The sequence below is a fragment of the Anabrus simplex genome, chromosome 2, assembly GCF_040414725.1.
Source record: "Anabrus simplex isolate iqAnaSimp1 chromosome 2, ASM4041472v1, whole genome shotgun sequence".
NCBI classification, from domain to species: Eukaryota; Metazoa; Arthropoda; class Insecta; order Orthoptera; family Tettigoniidae; genus Anabrus; species Anabrus simplex.
Genome location: NC_090266.1, coordinates 867237251 through 867258591, shown reverse-complemented (window position 1 = coordinate 867258591; position 21341 = coordinate 867237251). Strand labels below are relative to the sequence as shown.

The window sequence follows — 21341 nt, the reverse complement described above, 5'->3', positions numbered from 1 at the left end:
ATACAGCTTAACAGGTATTAGATGAATGTAAGAACATTGTGCTAATTCTTTTCCTGAAAATGAGAGATTACCTGGGTTATTTAGGCCGAGTCTAGCCCTATTTTAAGTCATTTTCTGCAAGAATAGAAGTCAAGAAATTTAATAATAAATAATAATAATGTTATTTGTTTTACATCCCACTAACTACTCTTTTACGGTTTTCGTGGACGCCGAGGTGCCGGAATTTAGTCCCGCAGGAGTTCTTTTACGTGCCAGTAAATCTACCGACACGGGGCTGTCGTATTTGAGCACCTTCAAATACCACCGGACTGAGCCAGGATCAAACCTGCCAAGTTGGGGTTAGAAGGCCAGCGCCTTAACCGTCTGAGCCACTCAGCCCGGCCGTCAAGAAATTTACCCATAATTAGAGTTTTTCTAATGCCCCTTGTTTATCAGTGAAGAATGTATTAAATATGTAACACAATGGAGAAGCCTCGAACATTTCCTTTTAATACTCTCCGTAATAACCAAATCTGCACGGGAATCAATATTAATACAGGAGTGAATAATTAATTATTCCACTGGTAAGTTTCTAGAATTAAAATAATTTAACTTCTGCTTGATGAACTTCCATAGTTTCTTACTTTCATGTACTGTTGATAGAGGAAAAACACTTGAAGAGCCATGTCCTCCACACAAAACAAAGTATAATTAATAATTTTCAAAACATGTCAAATGGAAGGAGCAGAACATAAGATGTGAGCGTACTCATTAACCCAGCTCTTTAATTCCTGGACACCATCTAAATATTACAATAATATACCACACAACTCCACAATAGTAAAAGTTTTAAAGATTCACCTCATGTCCTGAGCATATCCAAATACCTTTCAAACTGCACAGTGTTTTATACAGCAAACAAACTTATACACACATTATGAAACACAATATGTGCATTTCTTGAAGGTAACCTCAAATAAGAAATTTTATTTGTACAGATAAATAAATGTTAACACAATGCGGACCGGTCCCGAGAAAACTCGTGTTTGCCTAGCTGAGCGCTGCGGACCGGTCCCGAGTTATCTAGTGTTAGCAGCAGACCCAGCAGACTGAACTTTCGTGCTATCTTTTGAGATATACGGGAACTATTTGGAGGTCAAGGGTGATGGAACTCTGTTATGTATGGTTCTACACCATCGATAGTCTCATTTCTTTTCGAGTATTCTTCATATCATAGATTTTCTTTGCATTTCTTGACAACAAGTTTACAAAGTGCGAAGAGCCATGCAAGATGGCAGCGCCCAGCGATCGCCCGTGTTTAGACAAAGATGAAATTATTCGCCAATTATGTGCTGATGCAGGCTCCGAATATCTAAGTGATGCTGAATATTTAGAGTTTGATGATGAAATACCTTCTAACGGAAATGTTTCAAGTGATGACGAGGATATAGCCTTATCTTCAAGGTGTGGAGGTCACGTAGCCCAGAACGAGTCTGATAACTGTGTTACGGGTGTAAGTATTCTAAATATTGTAAATAATGTAATGTTTTCTGAAAACTGGGTTATGGACAATAGTGAACCTGGGCTAGAGGATTTTGAAGGTGCTCCTGGTATAAAGGTATGACCTAATGAATCTGGAAACATAGGACAAGTAGCAGGACTTATGTATGGTGAGGAATTTTTTCAGTATGTAGCTGAACAGACAAACTTATACGATGAGTAAAATTTACATTCTCATAATGTATCCCCCAAAACACTAAAGTGGACTAATGTCACTAGCAGGGAAATTAAAAAAATATTGCTGTGTGTATATTGATAGGGCAGGTAAAGAAATCATGTCTGAAAGATTACTGGCCAACCGATATCCTAATAAAAAAATCCATATTTCCGAATACTATGAGCCGAAATAGATTTAAAAAAATACCCTGCATTTCAACAACCATTCAGGAAGGCTATTAGAAAAATACACAGTAGTCCTTCAAAAGCTAGTGAAGTTGTGACAGTTTATTTGAATGCATGCATTCCAGCTTGGAGGTAGTTAGAAAGTGGCCGGGAACAGGGCTGTGCACGGGGTGAAGGGCACCTGGTCCGCAATGTGTTAAAATAAAAAGACAGCATCCTAAACTCTATAACGCAAACCCCATGAATGAAATGCTATACAACACCATATTAATAACAGTCCTTTAACTGTTCTATGGTGTAAGTTTAATAATTTTAGCTGTGCTCTTTACAAGCTCCAGCATGTTGTTCAGAAACATTAAAATGAAATGATCCTTTTGTAACTGAACCCCACTTGTGAAATACTATATGAATAATTTTGAAGGGTAAAAATGTAAATATATTTTTAATCTCTACAGGTTTATTTTGAATCTGAACTAGTGAGAATTGACTTCCTATTTCAAAAAGCTGTTTTGCAGTTACATTTTGAACACCCAGGTGCCTAGATGAAAATTCAGTGATGAAGTTACCAAGCACTTATGCCAACTGTCATGACACATAGGATTTGTGGTAATATGAAATGTATTTCCCTTATTGTTCATATAAAATAAGGACAAAATATGTCCTTTTTTTTTTTTTTTTTTTTTGCTAGTTGCTTTACGTCTTATGGCGATGATGGGACAGGAAAGGCCTAGGAATGGGAAAGAAGCGGCCGTGGCCTTAATTAAGGTACAGCCCCAGCATTTGCCTGGTGTGAAAATGGGAAACCACAGAAAAACCATCTTCAGGGCTGCTGACAGTCGGGGTTCGAACCCACTATCTCCCGGATGCGAGCACACAGCTGAGCGCTCCTAACCGCACGGCCAACACGCCCGGTACAAAATGTATCGTACATTCTGTCCCAAATACTAGTACAGTAGAACCCATGATATATACCGTGAACTCAGAGTTAACGTGGTGAAGAGTATGTTCCCCCCAAAATACACACTATTCATTTACTAGTGAAGTTCTTATTTTCAAAATTCATTAAATTAGTTGGCATAAATATGAACAACCATAGATGGCCAACATTAGAACGCACCTTCTCCCAAGTCCACCTATAAATGCAGTTATTCCAGACCGGATGTTAACACCCTGAGCAATGGTGGTCCGTAAATCATCTTTGTTTACTATTTGCAGAGATGCCAACTTTCAAGAAAAACAATTAGAAATGTAGCCGTTAGGGCACCGGTGGTTGGGGGGAGATTCTCCCCCCTGCCCCCCCGAGATCTCACTAAGTTATACATCATTGAAATATCAATGAACAACATACAATTCAACCAGATGTAACATATTCGAAGGTTGGCAGATAAAAGTTAACTCTGTTAGCTTTCCCTTAACTGTAGAAGCCAAAGTTTTAACTAGCGCTTCCGTTCTTGTTCTCGCACAACCGTACTTTTAAGCTATTTTCGAATCGGAAAACATTTTCTTGAACAAAAGTCCCGCATGGACTGCAGGCTCAGGCAAGTTGTGTACAACAAGAAATGTCGTAAACAACAACAACGCGTTTGTTACCGAGCTTTCATCTTCCGAGGATTTAGCAAAAACGGTTAAACTCTTGTTTGTGTCCCTCAGCTTGTCTGTATCTGTATGTAATATGCTAGCCACGTGTTTACGACAGTCGTCTCGTCCACCACGCTCAACTGAAAAATCGCGATTACACACACTACAAAATACGTGTGAAGGACATTTTGAGGAACACAGTAAACAGGGCCATCTTTCGAGTATTCCTCCCTATATTTTTGAACTATTTTTAAATTCTTACTAGCGTCACTAGTCACGGTAATGTCACCACACGTACTTTCCTGCACAAGAAATCGCTTCACTGTTTATTTCAAACTTTTCACATTTCATAACACACAATTAGCATATCGTAGAAGAGCAATATATGTAAATTTAGCAACCAAAATCGCAATAAATACTTCAACAGTCACGCACATAGTATTTACAATGAAACTGAGTATGTCACCACTTTGCCGCCAGAACAAAGACAAAAGAACTCAAATACTTGCATGGAAGACTGATCATGTGACAACATCTCCGCAACATACGGGAAGCACATGAAGAGAGTGAAAATTCGAAATATTCTTAAACGAGGGCCAGGAAAGGGGGGCAGACAAATCTGAAAAGAATATTTTGAGAATTCAAGCTCTAATGTCATTCCTTGTGTATCCTTTTGAACACCTTGCACACTCAGATTTGTTAATCAACAAAAAATCGTAATTTGTGGTTTGTCATTCGTAAAGGCATAATTATGATGGGTGATTTGTAATTATTACGATTAATCGTAATAGTTGGCATCTCTGTATTTGATGTGCTGTCATTTCATTAAGTCTATCATGCTAATTCTGTAGTTCAGTAATTCTTTCATGCTTTTAAGTGCCTCAATGAACAGGAAACAATATAAAACAATACCTACTATGGTCTTAGCCTTGGGGGGTGTAGGATTGATACCAAAGAAGCAACCAGAAACAAACAATTCCTGAGCTATTTACAGTGTTTACATTTCCAAAAATTCTTGCCAAGGCAAGCAGCAATGTTCTTGAAAGCAGTCAACAAAGCCCTTACTCCACCTCCCCTGCTGTCAACAAGTGTAGGCTATAGTACAGTCAGTACGTTTACATGCAGGATTCAGATCGATCTGAGTACACTTCCCGTATTGGAAACGCCATGTAAACGGGGACTCGGTTCAGATTGAGTCTCAAGGTCGATACGGTAAAATCTGGGATCGTACTGTACTCTGTTCGAATCGAGTTCCATGTAAACGCAGATCGTACTGAGATCGTATTGAAAACTACTGTGCACACACTCCATGTTTGTTCTGACAAAATCATCATCATTAAAGTTCTGTCGAAATAACAAATATAATAAGCCAGTAAATATATTTACCTGTATAAATGATCAGCAACTGCAATCATATTATAAGACGGCCAGCCCTGGCGATTAAAAAAATCACGATAACCTTCTGTTGGGGGAACAATTGGAATGTGCGTTCTATCTATTGCACCAATTACATTTGGAATACCACAGATACTTTCAAAACTGAAAGTTATCTCCTGGGCTTCTACTGCATTTGGTTTTTTTTAAATTCTAAGAGGTGATATCGATTTTACTACAATTCTGCATTGTCTGTATACGTCGATGTTGCCTGGCGGATTCAATACGATACTCAAATACTACATGTAAACGGGGATCGTATTCAATACGGTAAGTGTACTCAATTACATTACATGTAACCAATCTCATGTTTAGACCCGTATTGAAATTTGCTATAATATGCTTACAATATTGTGTTTTTTATTCCACCTTTTCAATACAATTGATTTTATGTTGTTAGAAAAACATAATGCTACATCACTAATGCTATATCACTATTTTATAGGGCCATGTTTCGCTTGATTTCAAGCATCCTCAGCCTATGTAATCATCTCAAGGTTAAGACCTGTCATTGTTACTTTGTTTTGACAAATTTGTGCTTAATTTTAATTCTAAAATTAAGTAATAAAATACATAAACATATGAATTTGTGAACACACTGATAGTTTAACAATTTGAATGATTATACTAAAATTGGAATTTCCATTAATTCTAAAGACATTGACGTCCAAAACACAGTAATCTTCAAAATGTTGAAAATGTAGCTTTTTTTTTTTTTCCAAAGTTCTAGTTTATTAAAAACAATTGTAATTTGACTTCTATGTTAAAATTTGTGTCATAATTTTTGTTAAAACTTATAGGTGTCTGAATAAAATCTTGGATATGTTGGAATTCTGCTTCAGGTATTAATTTTGAGGCATGCTACTGTAATTTATTAGTTTTGAACAGTAAAATGCTGAATTAGGTAGTTTCATCGAACTAGTCTTGTTCTGACGATCAGATTTTCCTTTAGTAGTAGTTTGTATTTATGAGAGTTTAGTCGAAAGGGACGTCAATCCAAAATCTTGAGGTGTTGATTTATTTCTTATTTCACAATATTTGAATGATGGTGCGCCCCTTTGACTGCTACTACAAAATCTCACGGTATTTGTTACATTACGGTGACTGTTATCTGTTGTGGTTCTGCTCCTTGTGTTAACAAATACCACGAGGTTTTATAGTAGCAGTTAAAGGGACGCACCATCTTTCAACTATTGTGAAATAAGAAACAAATCAACACCTAAAGATTTTGGATTGATGTCCCTTTTGACTAAACCCTCATAAATATAAACTACTACTAAAGGAAAATCTGATCGTCAAAACAAGACTAGTTCGATGAAACTACCTAATTCAGCATTTTATTGTTCAAAACTAATGAATTACAGTAGCATGCCTCAAAATTAATACCTGAAGCAGAATTCCAACATATCCAAGATTTTAATCTTCAGACACCTATAAGTTTTAACAAAAATTACGACTCAAATTTTAACATAGAAGTCAAATTACAATTGTTTTTAATAAACTAGAACTTTGGAAAATAATTTTAGCCAAATTTTCAACATTTTGAAGATTACTGTATTTAAGACGTCAATGTCTTTAGAATTAACGGATATTCCAATTTTAGTATAGTCATTCAAATTGTTAAACTATCAGTGTGTTCACAAATTCATATGTTTATGTATTTTATTACTTAATTTTAGAATTATAATTAAGCACAAATTTGTCAAAGCAAAATAACAATGACAGGTCTTAACCTTGAGATGATTACATAGGCTGAGGATGCTTGAAATTAAGCGAAACATGTCCCTATAAAATAGTGATGTAGCATTATGATTTTCTAACAACATAAAATCAATTGTATTGAAAAGGTGGAATAAAAAACACAATAATGTAAGCATATTATAATTGTACTCAAATCAATCTCAATCCCCATGTAAAGTACTAAGTATTGTCATGCATAGTGTGGATTTCTGAGTTCACTGTATAAGCGTGATGCTTCAGAAAAGCGAACCAAAATCATGTTTACCTGCAGCAACTAACGAGTATAAGAAAATCAGTGGAAAAGAACATTCATGGACTTGAAGGCAATCGACAAATAGGCCTATAGTAAGCTGAGTGATTAATTTGTAACAAATGTATTGTATTTTCCAGTGGAGCAAAATGTATAGCCAGTAAGTTTTTTATTATTCATTTCTATTTTGTTAACATAATTTACATGTAGGTTGTAGTATTTTAATTGCCCTCTTGCCTAGTCATTTGTCACCAAACAGGCCACCTTCTGATGTACCATGGGTAAGCTATAATGTGGGGGCAAAGCATATCCCCCAACAACTGCATTATATTGGGCATGTACTGTAACCATAAACCTTTTTGAAGCAGTACAAATGTTATATAACATTGTAAACTTATTCAAGAAACTGATAGATTTCATCACAGGAAAAGCATTTTCTTTATATATAGTAACTAAAAGCTCACTTCAAAAGAAATCCATACGAAGAATGATACACATTTTTTTAATACTGAAAGAAACAAGAGTACCCAGTGTAACATAAGAAGTTTCATCCCACTGAGAACACTGTGCAGCAATTTAGACAAGAAAACATGGGAGCAGAAAAAGTGTTTTGTGTAACAGGGTAAGAAAACTCGCATATTAATCTAGCATTGTTAGAAAGTCTACACACTGATACGGATATATATTAAAAAGCCCAACACAGAAAGTATTAATTTCACATTTGTAAGTAAAATCAATGTATCCAAAGAAAATTAAATTCTAAGGTACAAATGCTGAAAATGAATTGGTGATACACTTTATTTATCAATGATACAATCAATCATGATCTGAAGGAGCAAATATTTTACTGAGCATTCAAGAATGGTGTTACAGAACCGTGTAGATCTAAGTAAAATGACTAACCTTAAGTTTGGAAAGACGGTGAAAATGCAGTCATCAATTCCAAAAAATTGGAAGCAGCTAATAAATTAAAATTAAATATATCAGCTTGGAAGCAGGTAAGTATTTAATCAATGTAATGATGCAAGCCATGAGACGTTAAGGAGACTGAAGCAGAGGAAAAGTTACCTGGAAATCCTTGTGTTGGTTGGCCAGGAACAGAATACTGCGGTCGAAAATTAGTGAAGTTAGAACCACCAAATCCTGCTGGAATTTGCCCAGTGGGATAGGTTCCAGCAAATTGACTGTTCAGCATGGCTAAGAAAAACAACATTAATTAAACACACACTGAAGGCATGAAAAATACATAAACAATGCAATGATACTTAAGCTGAAGTACTGAAGTCAAGGCAATATTTCAAGACTTAGTTAACAGACTGAGTTTAGATCAAATTTATGGGTGAAGAACAGAGAGAGAGAGAGAGAGAGAGAGAGAGAGAGAGAGAGAGAGAGAGAGAGAGAGAGAGATAAACAAGTCACAATTACCAACAAATTCCATGATGTTGGAAGCTCATCAAAAAATGAAACAATGGCAAGGGTCTCTAGAAACCAAATAAACTTTTTGAAACCCCTAAATTATTTCCAATTCAATATCAACAAAGCCTTGATGTAACTGTCATACTAGCTATAACAACAGAACACTGACATAGTATTTGGTCCCACTTTATCCCAGACTGATAAGTCATTGAATATTTAAAAAAATTTTTTTTTTTTTTTTTTTTTTTTTTTACAGTTTGATACATTTCATGTAATTGGAAGGAGATATAAGCAACTGCACTAATTCCAGTTAGTTAACAACATACTTAGTGCCAAACAATAGACTATCCAAAAATTAAACAAAAGGAACGAAGAGAAAAGCAATATCTAGAACAACACCTGTATTATTTTATTTGTATGGTTCTTTATCTATTATACATAAACAGGAAAGTATAATTTTTTCACCCCAAATATAAATCTTAAATTTATACCAACATAATTTTACAGAAAAATAAACACAATATGTAACTGAGTTGCTTGAATTTTCTGAACAGTTTTAGTTACATTGTATGAAATGGAATAAAATGGTTTACAAACAGACTTAACATTTCCCACCATTTTGTTGTACTTCTGGCCATAACATATTTTCTATTAATAAAATAATCTCTGTATGTCCTTTTGATTCCTTCATGGCAATTTCAGTTTTTGGAATGTTTCATACCTTCTGAAATTGAATGGAGAAAAATAAAATTTCTTGTGTATCATGTATGTACGAAGGGCACTAGGAATGTTTTGCAATGTGGGTGAACGCTTTAGACTTTTTCAAAATAATTTCCACTACACTCAATACACTTCTCCATATGTCGAAACCTGTCACTGAACCAACTCTGCCACTTTTCTTCGGTTACATTTTCACACTCTTGATCCCATACTGCCAGAAGCTCCTCGTCGGATGCAAAACGCCGCCCTTGCAGCTTCATCTTCACTTCTGGGAAGAGTGCGAAATCACATGGGGCAAGATCAGAACTGTATGGAGGGTGATCAAGCAAAGTCAACCCTCATCTGGCAAGAAAATCCATTGTTACATTAGCACGATGTGCTGGAGCACTGTCGTGATGCAAGTGCCAAGTGTTGAGCCGTTACCTTGGACAGAGCTGCTTGAATGCCTGGACGACCTGAGGCAGACAATTCTCACTGTACCACTTCGCAGAAACTGTCCTTCGTGTTTCTAGCACAACCTGAGTCAGGATGCCCCATTTAGTGAAGAATACTGCAATCATCTTTTTCCATACTGAGCTTGACTTTCGCACAGTCAGAGGAGTACCCTCAACTTCAAACAGCCACACCTAGTTCTGGGATTTTGTTGGGACATCGTAATAATAAAACCAAGTTTCGTCGCCTGTAACGATGCTATTGACATTACATGAAGTCCCATTTTCAAACTGTTTTAGCATTTTTCGGCACCATTTCACTCGATGTGCCCTTTGTTCCTCTGAAAGTGAATGGGGCACCCAAAGGGAACAAACCTTTCTAACATGGAGATGGTCATGTAGAATTGAATGAATAGCTGGTGGAGGGATGTGGAGGGACTCTTCTACCTGCCAATATGTCAATCGCCTTCTTTGCTGCAACATTTTCCTCACAGCTTCAATGTTTTCCTCAGTCACTGATTCAGACAGTCGTCCAGAACGAGGATCTTCTTCAACCCCAAAATTTCCCCTCTGGAACTCTTTGTACCAGCGGAAAATTGTTGATGTGGACAGTCTTTCCCCAGCAGAGGAGTCATTTCCTCAGGGACTGGTGAACAGATAATCCACGAGCAAAACTGTAGCGGATAACTGCGCAATATTCACCTTTAGACCACACTGACATCTTAATTTGCTTTCAATCCCACTGCTTGGTAACAACTGGTGTGAAGGTCGGGCCTTGCTGTCTTCTAGACCGGTTTTCACCCCTCTTCTCATCCCTCACCATAACCAGCCAACCGTTTTTGCATATTGCAAAACACTCCTAGTGCCCTTTGTACGTATGTATGTAATGTACCCGTTCAAAGCCCAAGTTCCAACCAACATTTATCTCAGGGGGGTGTTACGGTTCGAATATATCGCAACTGATAATCAATACAAATAATAACAATAAAATTAAAATATTTTTAAAAATTATTTCGGATGATGATGTTGACAGATACTAGGGAAGTCAGCTGGCAAAATAACGTAATAATGTCAAGTTGTTGTAAATAATAAGTTAAGTTTGTGACTTTTAATGTGATGGCAAATCCCTACATATGGACCATTAGGTTAGAGTCTCTTTGTCGTTTCCTTCAGTTAACAATAGCATATCTTGGTTAGGAACCCGGGGACAGTTTTGTATTATCTCGGGTTGGTCTCATCTCAATAAAGGTGGAGGCGATGACATGATTAATGTGATTGCGCCCACCTGGCCAACAGGTAATGGGTCCATGACAATAAATGGTCATGGTGTTGTCACGAGGGTCGTATTTAACCCTCAGCAATCAATGGTTCAACCACCCAAGTGGATGGGTGGTCTACAGTGTAAAATTATAATATGTGAGATTTTCAGGAACGAGTTGCCAAATTATAGGCAAATAAGGGTCAACAAATTTTGTGTGTGTTCAATTTTAATTTAAATAAAATGCTCCTTTAGCATTTGCAAGGAAACAGTTCCAGGTTCTTGTTCTTGTTCTTGTAGAGTAGTAAACCCTTGGTGACCGTGTAAAATATCCGTCCCCATTCTTAGGACGAAGACTTCACTTTTCCCTTTGATCTGATTTAATGTATTTTTGTGTGTTTTTAAGATGAGCCTTAACCCGTAGAGTGGGGCTCCCTTCAGGTGACGCGGCCGAAGCGAGCCTGCTGGTGGCGCGCGTCATGTGAAGCGCGGAAAGTTTTTATTTTTTATCTCCATTACGAAACAAGCTGCAGGTTTGAAACTTTCTCCGTATGTTCCGAGAGGTGCTGCCACCTGACAGAAATTTTTTCACCTTCGTGTATCTAAGCAGTTCTCGCCTGGGAATCCCCTTGTTATCTGCTACATAGCTGCGTAGCACAAGAACAACCTATGTGGCGCTTGGCGAGAAGCTCAGTCAGGGTGCCGCATGGAGCGTAGTATTGCGTGTCTCGGCGTGAATGTTGTCCGCTCTCATAAGTTGATTTGTTGGTATATAAATTTATCTTGTGATTTATTGTTTTAATTCTGCATGTAGCTTTTCCTACCTGTTGTGAACACGTCCAAAAGAATTATAGATCTTCTGAGTGATGATATACGGGATATTCTCGAACTCAGTGAGGAAGATAGTTGCAGTGAATTTAGTTTAGATAGTAATGGTGAAACTATCCCTCTATTAGGTGCTCCAAGCACGAGTGCTTCTTTCGGAGTAGGTCTGCTGCCTAGAGGCCGTGGACAGGTGTCGAGTTCGAGCTCTGATTAGAGTAGTGAGTCAGAAAGTGAGAGCGATTTGCCTCCTACTCCACCTAGTCACTGGGATGTAAGGGGATGTAGGAGATCTCGATTTCCAGCTACATACCAAAGTGGAATTCAGGGCGAACCTTTAAATTTAAAAGAACCAGATGAAATGTATGAGCATTTCATTGACGATGAACTGTGCGAACTTATTTCAGAGCAAACTAATCTGTACGCTCAGCAGTCAATACAAGCTAGTGTAGGAACAGCTAAAATGAAAAGAAGAAGCAGGGAGAGGGATTGGGTTCCTACTAACAAGGAAGAAATAAAACTTTTATTTGGGATACGTTTTCTTCAGGGTATAATTCAAAAGCCGAAGCAATGTCATTATTTTTCACGTAATAGATTATTTGTTACGCCCATGTTTTACAAGACCATGTCCGAGAAACGTTTTTTCCTTCTCCTGAAATTTTTACATTTCTCAGGTAATGAGGCTTACAATCGGCAAGTATCCCCAAAACTCTACAAAGTGAAGCCAGTTTTAGACATTTTTGTATCAAAATTTAAAATTTCCTATTTGCCAGATGATCGTCTATCAATTGATGAAAGTTTACTCCTTTGGAAAGGTCGCTTGGGGTCGAAAAATGTACATTCCGAAGAAGAAGAAGACGAGGAAGAAGAAGAAGAAGAAGAAGAAGAAGAAGAAGAAGAAGAAGAAGAAGAAGAAGAAGAAGAAGAAGAAGAAGAAAGCTCGCTTCGGGATGGAATCTTTTAAATTATGTGAGGCTAAAACAGAATATGTGTGGAATATCCTGTGGTACACAGGCAAGGAAACTGAGCTAGTAAATGAGGTTTGTGGGGTAGATATTTCTCAGTATACCAAGCCCTCGAAAGTTGTGTTTGCTCTAGCCGAACCTCTTCTAAACAAAGGACACTTCATAGCTCTAGATAATTATTACAGTAGCCCGGAACTCTTCGATCAGCTCAATGAGTTTCAGATAGACTCTGTCGGTACAGTAAAATCTAACAGAAAAAATCTTCCGAAGGACATCATGGGAAAAAAGTTGAAAAAAGGAGAGGTGGCTTTTGCCTATAAAAACAAACTCATGGCCTTGAAGTGGAAAGAAAAGAGAGACGTCAGCATGCTGAGTAGTATCCATGATGCCGAAATGCGCACTGGACTAAACAAGAAAGGAGAAACCAAAGAGAAGCCAGTCGTATGTATTGAGTACAATGACTCAATGGGAGTGGTGGACTTATCAGACCAATGTATCGTACCATACAGTATGGCGAGAAAAAGAATGAAGAAATATTACCACAAGATTTTTAGACACCTAATGGACATAACAGTGTTCAATGCTTTCGTGATATACAAGAAACATGGCGGTAAATGCACTCAGCTGGAGTTTCGTATTCAAATTGTGCAGAAACTATTTCAGAAGTATGCGAACGCTACCCCTAACGCAGCCTTGCCGATTCGCTCAGTGAGACCCGCACCCGTCGACTTGTCAACTCGATTCTCGGGAAGGCATTTTCCAGACTTCAATTCAGCCTCAAAATCAAGACTGCACGCAAATAAGAGATGCATTGTTTGCGTGGCGCAAGGCCAGCGGCGGGATACTCAGTATTGTTGTGTAGTATGCAATGTCACATTGTGTCCCTCTCCTTGCTTCAGGCTATACCATACAACTGAAGTATGATCATTGCAAATATGCCAGTGAGTCTCAGGTTCCATGCACAGGGAATTTGAGAAGCTCGTAGTCTACAATCTGTGTGCTGGCAACTATCAGTGACCATCCTGAAATAGTTTTTTCAATTTTTTCTTCAGTAATTTGTTAAAGTTGTCGAGTGTAAATAGTGTTGAACAGTTTAGTATAATTTTATGTACAGTGGTGACAAAATTGTGACAAATAAACTCATGGATTACTCGCTGCCCTCTACAATGGTGAGTTATAGGCCTACGTGGTGAGTACAATTTTCTATTTTATTTCAGGAAATTTTTCATTTGTGTGTTACGCATTTCAAAGATGAATTAATATAAGCAACACAAATAATACTCCGAATTGGAGTAAATATGAAATGGCACATTTGCAATTTTTGCACTGACACTGGATGAATTGAAAAATCGTTTTAATTGTAAATAATAACGCAATTTACACTGCAACGTATAATTTTATGCTAAGTTTAACATAATATAATATTTAAGCGTGTATAGGTTGGCAAAAACTATTCCTTTTTTAAATAAAAATTTTACTGAAAATGATTCCCCACTATGCAGGAATTTCTTGTATATGACCTCCCCACTTAACGGGTTAAAGTTAATAATTAGAGTGCCCCGTTCAACCTTGTAGTACTGATTAGATGGGACCCAGATATTTAGTTGGAGATTTCGTGTCTTAATTTTTTAAAGATTGTTTATTAGTTACGATAGATGAACCGTAACACCCCCCCGAGATAAATGCTGGTTGGGACTCAGGCTTTGAGTGAGTACAGTATGTATGTATATAAAAACATTATGCACAAATTGCTGAAGATATTTTGTTACAACCCTTTGCTTCAAAATTCAAATACGAAAACTACCTTAGAAGGAAGTATGAAATATAAATGTTGAAATATCTCCTTTAACCCCTAAATGGCCATGTTTGACTTAAGTCGAATGGCGGTCACACTCCGTCTGCTGCCATATTCGTCTTTAGTCCACGGCTTCAGAATATTATTACCAAGCGATGCCACATTTGATTCGAGTCAAAAAGGAGAGAATATAGTGTTTGCACTATACTTTTGTTCAAATTACCTGGATAATCCACCGTTGAGTATTGTACAATGATTTGAGAAGTATCAAACTTTAAATGAAGAGTTACAAAGAATTACTGAATGTGCCACTAAATTACTCATTTTCAGTGCTGACGTGTGTCTTTGATGAAATAAATCAGTACCATCAATTTATCACAAAAATAATTTATAATTTTTCAAGTTTTGTTTCTGCAGTGTATTTCTGTAAAGTGTGTAAATATTTATCTCAATCAATAGAAAGGCCATTTTGATATCAGACTGACTCATTCCGGAGAGGGAAGAAACATTTTTTTTACAAGTTGCTTTTTATGATAAACTGATATAGATAGGTCTTATGGCAACGATGGGATAGGAAAGGGCTAGGAGTGGGAAGGAAGTGGCCATGGCCTTAATTAAGGTACAGCCCCAGCATTTGCCTGGTGTCAAAATGGGAAACCACGGAAAACCATCTTCAGGGCTGTTGACAGTAGGGTTCAAACCCACTATTTCTCGAATACTGGATACTGGCTGCACTTAAGTGACTGCAGCTATCAATAAATGAATTGATAAGAGGGTTCACCTTTTCAGTACAATATATCAAGTAAATAATATTACATCAGTCTTGGGACTAGTTTCAGCCACTTAGTGGTCATCTTCAGCCAAATAAACATTAAACAGGTAATGTGATAACTAAAATAGACAAAGATAATTGCAGGAATAATTATAACATTAAAATATATATAACAACAACAATTATGGTTATGATCTTCCTGTCATAATATGATGCCTTTAAGTTGACTTAAGACCTCAGGCAAAGAAGTAAATCTGAAAATGATGGCTAGAATTAGGAATGAATAAACATACAGAAAAGAAATTAAAGAGGAGATTTTTTTTATGAGACTCACCTCTAATGTCTGATGTAGAACAAGCACCAACTTGCTGGAGGAAGCAGGCAGGCCATGTAAACAAAGGAGTGGATAGGGAACAAGCACTGACTTCTTGTAAGAAGCAGGCAATGTAAAGAAAGGAGTAGTAGGGAGAGGAGAGGAGGGGGTAAAGAAGGGTGGGGAAGGGATGGCAGGAGGGAGGGGAGGAGAGAAGGGGTGTCTAAGGTGGGGCTGAAGGATGTGGAAGGAAAGACTGCTGCTGAGAGGGGAATTTTAAGTGATATTAAAAGAAAGAATTCTCTTTATATGAGACATGATTACTAAAGAATTAAAAGTCCAAATAAAATGTTTGATTTCTCTGAAATTTAATTTAGATTGAAGTTAGGAGTGAAAGACTGCTCCAGGTGGATAAAACAATTTTCCGTATATTGAGCACGGGGCCTTTTTGTATAACTTTGAGAATTTTCATGTCTTGGTTGATATTAGTGAACGTATGGTTAGTAACACCCATATGCTCACTAATATCAACCAAGACATGAAAATTCTCAAGATTATATAAAAAGGCCCCCTGCTCAATATTACGGAAAATTCTTTTATCCACGTGGAACAGTTTTTCAATCCTAACTTCAATCTAAATGAAATTTCAGAGAAATTAAACATTTTATTTTAACTTTTAATTTCTATCTTTAGTAATCATGTCTCAGATAAAAAGAATTCTTTCTTTTATAATCTCATTAAATTCCCCTCTCAGCAACAGTCTTTCTTTCCACATCCTTCAGCCCCACCTTAGACTCCCCTTCTCTCCTTCACCCTCCCTCCGGCAATCTCCTTCCCTCCCTTCCTCTCCCTACTACTCCTTTCTTTACATTGTCTGCTTCCTACAACAAGTCAGTGCTTGTTCCCTATCCACTCCTTTGTTTACATAGCCTGCCTGCTTCCTCCAGCAAGTCAGTCCTTGTTCTACATCAGGCATCAGAGGTGAGTCTCATAAATGAGTTTTCTCCTTTTAAATTTCTTTTCTGTATGTTTATTCATTCCTAATTCTGGCCATCATTTCCAGATTTACTTCTTTGCCTGAAGTCCTAAGTCAACTGAAAGACATCATATTATGACAAGAAGATCATAACCATAATTTTTGTTGTTATCTGTATTTTAATGTTATAATTATTCCTGCAACATTTGGTCTTTGTCTATTTTAGTTATCAGTTATCACACTACCTGTTTAATGTTTATTTGGCTGAAGATGGCCGCTAAGTGGCTGAAACTAGTCCGAAGACTGATGTAATATTATTTAGGCCCTACTTGATAAATTGTATTGAAAAGATCGACCATCTTGTCAATTTATTTCTTATAATTGCACTTCAATACGGAACAAAAATGAAATTTTTAGCTTATAAAAATGCAGCTATCGAGCTCGGTATGGAAGAAACAATAATTCGAAGGTTTCAAAAGTATTTCCAAAATTATATTTTTTTGTATAATTTGTATTACTTTTTTGCCATGCATATACAGTATTTTTTCATAGTGTCACGTATCTTCCAATATTAATTTTTAGTTCTGTAGGATATTTCTGTAAACGGGAACATCTGTTACCATCAATTTACCACAAAATATGTTTTTCCTCATTTTGCCCTTTATTACAGTGTAATCCTGCAGTGTCAATATTATTTTCATAATAGGACCTTTCAGTGGTTTTTTTGTATTTACTTGAGCAGAAAATAATGCAGTGTGCAGTAAAAAAGGATAGTTTTTCATCACTTAGTTCCATATTTTGAAAGTAAATTGTATAATTTTTGTATAGTTAGTATTGTATTTTTGCAGTGTCACGTGATATGTAAGTTACATTATTACTTTTTAGTATTGTAGAGTATTTCTGTGAATGAAAACAGTTCGTTACCAGCATTTTTCCACAAAAATAAATTTTATAATTTTTTTCATATTTTTTTAAATTTTCACAATGCAGAATGTCAGTATTATTTTAAAATATTGCTTTTCATTCATTTCACAACATATCTAAGAAGAAAATGACGTTATTAGAGGTAAAAATAAACATTCATTTTTCACTGCTTAATTAAACACTTTCACAATAAAGCTCCAAATTTCATTCTGCAGCATTAAGGGGTAATAATGGGTCTAGGTACTTCAGACTACACCACCTATCCGAGAAAAGACCGTAATGTGTAGTAATGGGGGTGTTCTGGACACAGCTCACAGTAACCCACATACGAGTACATGGGCAATTGGACATCAGCCATGTTTCCATACTACGAGTACCGCATGCACATAAATATCACCTGCACCATCTACAGGTAAACTAGGACCTCCATGGGCAGGATTTCAAAGCTCAAATGTATTCCTGGCAGTGGCTGTTAGGAAATCTTACAGAATAGGAACATAATCGTGAGAAGTTCAGTGGCATACAGTTGGTAGGACTGGCCCCGTCCTTCTGCTATGCTTAAGCGGGACTGTTAGGAGTGGGGGAGAGTGTTCTGTTAGATATTTCCAGCCGTTTTGTCAGTAACGCTCGCAATGTCGGTGCAACAGGTGCACCCCTCCACTGCACAACGCATAAATTATAAAATTTCTTATTCCCGAAGGAGTTACAGTGGCGGAAATTTGCCAGAGATTGACTGCACAGTTCGGTGATCAAACATTGTCAAGGACGCCTGTGTTTGCGTGGCATAAAAATTTCAAGGAAGGATGAGAACCTGTGAAAAAATCAGCAACATGATCGCCGTCCTCAGACCAGCATTACAGATGAAAATATTTGTGCGGTTAAAGATATTATTGACGACGATCGACAGACATGAGCGACGCACAGTCAATACTGCTTACTACTGCGAGAGGTTGAACAAGGCGAGGGTTGCATATCGCCGCAAAAGAAGAGACCAACCGATTCGACAGGTCATCCTCCTCCTCGACAATACATGGGCCCAAACTGGAGCTCTGTCTCCAGGCTACAGGAAATGCACTGGACTAGACTTGATTATCCTCCTTACATCCCGGACTTATCACCCTGCTATTTACATTTGTTCGGACCGCTTATAGAAGCTCTAGGAGGGCAACAATTTGAAGATGACGAGAGTGTGGAAGACTTTGTGCGCAACTGGCTGGTGACACAACCCTGTTCTTTTTACGATGAGGGCATCAAAAAACCTGCCCATATGATGGGACAAATTCATTTCCAAAGCAAGAAACTATGTGGAAAAATAAATCGTAACTGCCTTGTGTTTTTCAATAAATGAACTTAAATAAAAAACAAAACCCCATGTATATTTGATCCTCTCGTATTTATCTTGTGATAGTCTAGTTATGGACAAGGAAAAAAATGTGAAACCACTTGCTAATGAAGACAAAATTACAATTCAGCAGGAAGTGGATAGGCACCCACATCTGAAGTGCGTAGGTCTGGTGTGAATGTTAAAACTCTCACCTTCGACTCTGGACACTGTAGTGAGCAATTGTAACAAAGCTGGAAGTGCTTATAAGGAGAACATAAACAGAAAAGAAAAAATAAGTGCATGAAGGGAAGTTAAGAGAGTGGATAGTAAAATATGCTGGGTGTTATGTACATAATTGTTATTATGAACACACTGTAGTACATTTCTTGTGTTTACTATGTTTATGTTTATTAAGATATTGCCAATGAATGTTCTTATGATCAGGTGATTTAAATCTGTGTTATATGACAGAAGTTAAAATAAGCCTGTAATGCAGCAATAGCATCTTCAACAACTCATTTGTTTCATTACTACAGAGCTTCAATACTACACAAGTAAATGATGAGGCATCCATATCTTCCACTAAAATGTTATGCGAAGTGATGTACCATTCCTACAAATACCGCCAGTTTGACAGCTGGTACCTGTTTATTGATATCACAAAGAGGGAAGTTGGTCTGAACCACTGCTAAGTATTACCAATGTGTTGTCGCATTCATGGTGGCAACAAAAGCAGTTTTCTCACACATGGGCGAGTGCAATCTCTGAGTAACTCATGGTCGAAGAATGTGACCAGAAAACAATATTCAATAACCTAATAGGCACATAAGGCTCCAACTAACATTACATCATTACACACCTGTTTCAGAAAGAGAATGAACTGCAGTAATTTGCTGCTACTTTTATGAACCCCAGTGCAAAAAGTTTTCATATTTGTTCCATATTCAGTAGTACGTTTACCCGTTTAACGTGTTCTGTTTCCTTGTCCCCTGTAGAAATGTCTTAATGAGGTTTGACTGTAGTTATTTATTACACATCACTTGATAACTTAACAATTTAATCATCAGAAAATACTTTTGTGTAAGGCCAGTAGTTTATGGGAGACTTCAATGTTTTTGAATGAGGTTCCAAACACTTGTAATTTGGACATAAACCTACAAAGAGTCATAAATGTTAAATTGCTGCTCACACCCATAATATTAATTTCTTTCAGTTGCAGGGATCATCACTGTTCATCACCCCCGATGAAAGTGACTATGTTCTAAAGAGTGGAGTCATTTTGATTATTTTAACTAATATTCATCTCACAAACAATATAAGGCATCTGTGAGGAAAAAGCATCATTTCTTAACAACAAGGAAATCTTCAACCCTCCAAGAAAGTGCAGTAGGTTTCAAGGGGGAGCCACTGGTTAAAGAATTGTAGTAAAATACCAGAAGTGCGCCTCAAATATGAAAGTATTAGAAATGTGAAAACTTTGTACATATATACTGGCACATCCTAGTAGTTGGATAAGATAAGCTCAAAGAGGCTTTCTCACATACACCCTTCTTTGGCCATTAAATGACAATTCATCCGCATCCTATGCCATTCATTTGTTCACTGAAAATATTACAAAGCTCTTAATTATTTTTTGAAATACAGTTTTAAATGATAAATAAATACACAAAAAAATTTACCTGCTGGACCTTGCTGAGAAGTGGTTGGAGTTGTTGGAGTGCTACTAGCTGTTGTGGTCGCTGCTAACCGGGAGAGGATGGAACGTTCTGACATTTGTAAACGTTGTGCCACAGGTGGAATCCGAGCCAAGGTAGCTGGCAACCGACTGACATCTGACTTCATATCTGACAGCAGTTCCTCCAGTTGATTTAAAACCTACAAATAAACAATTGTAACAAATGCGAATATAATATGATCAGTTCAATACGGACCAACAACATGAAATTCATAACCCTTGACAGTATTTCAGTGACATTTATGTATTTAAAGAAGAGTAGAGAAGTAATGGAGCATAATTAAGATTAAAGGGGCATTAAAATCATTATCATCAGTCCCAGTAGAGGAGTAAAATTCAAGCTTGAAGTTTTACAATACTGTTAATACAGGGGATCATACCACAAACTACTACGCTGTCGTAGTAGGCCGAGAGGTGATACTCTGACGTGGTGCATCCCAGGTGGCGGATAGGGGGGTCCTTACCGGATTACCGGTGGACTTGAACGAAATAAAATAGCTCTCGCGGACCAAACACACTCCACAATTTCATTCATCATCATACCATATTTCATTAATCACTTTCCCAGATCACATCTGGAATTGTAAATCCTGACCATGGTCAGAACTTTGATCAATGATGAGACAATCAACCAAACATGGAGAGTCTTCTAATGAAAGAATCCACTGGCTTGGACATACAACATCATAGGCTCAAGAAAAGACACCACTCGGATACGGTGAGGTGTCACTTAAAAGATCATGGCGAGTCGGAGCGCCTGGAAGCCCAACCGACAAACTGCAGACACAGACTTAAATTCAGTAAACCAGGGAAATTCTCTTTCTTAGCAAAATTAAACATAAACTCGATAATGAAAATTGGAAAGTTGAAACACTTAACAGATGTACTGGATCAACACAGGATTCTAATAACAGCCCTTCAGAAACTTTGGAACACAGATCAGGACCCACTTGAATCTGGAGGATATCATCTTTACAAAGGACCTCCAGGAAAAAGAGTAATGAAGA

The 21341-nt window shown here is 37.2% G+C and overlaps 1 protein-coding gene across 5 annotated transcripts in view; it reads right to left on the bottom strand.

Annotated features, from left to right (window-relative positions):
- Mi-2 (chromodomain-helicase-DNA-binding protein Mi-2 homolog) overlaps positions 1-21341 on the bottom strand; it is a 743946-nt gene that overhangs the window by 54063 nt on the left and 668542 nt on the right. For all 5 annotated transcript variants that reach the window (XM_067141602.2, XM_067141598.2, XM_067141599.2 and 2 more), the window contains exons 36-37: positions 20279-20474; positions 7952-8080 (exon numbers count right to left, since the gene is read on the bottom strand). In XM_067141602.2, coding sequence (XP_066997703.2) covers positions 7952-8080; positions 20279-20474 — 325 coding nt within the window. The remainder of the gene's footprint in view (positions 1-7951; positions 8081-20278; positions 20475-21341) is intronic.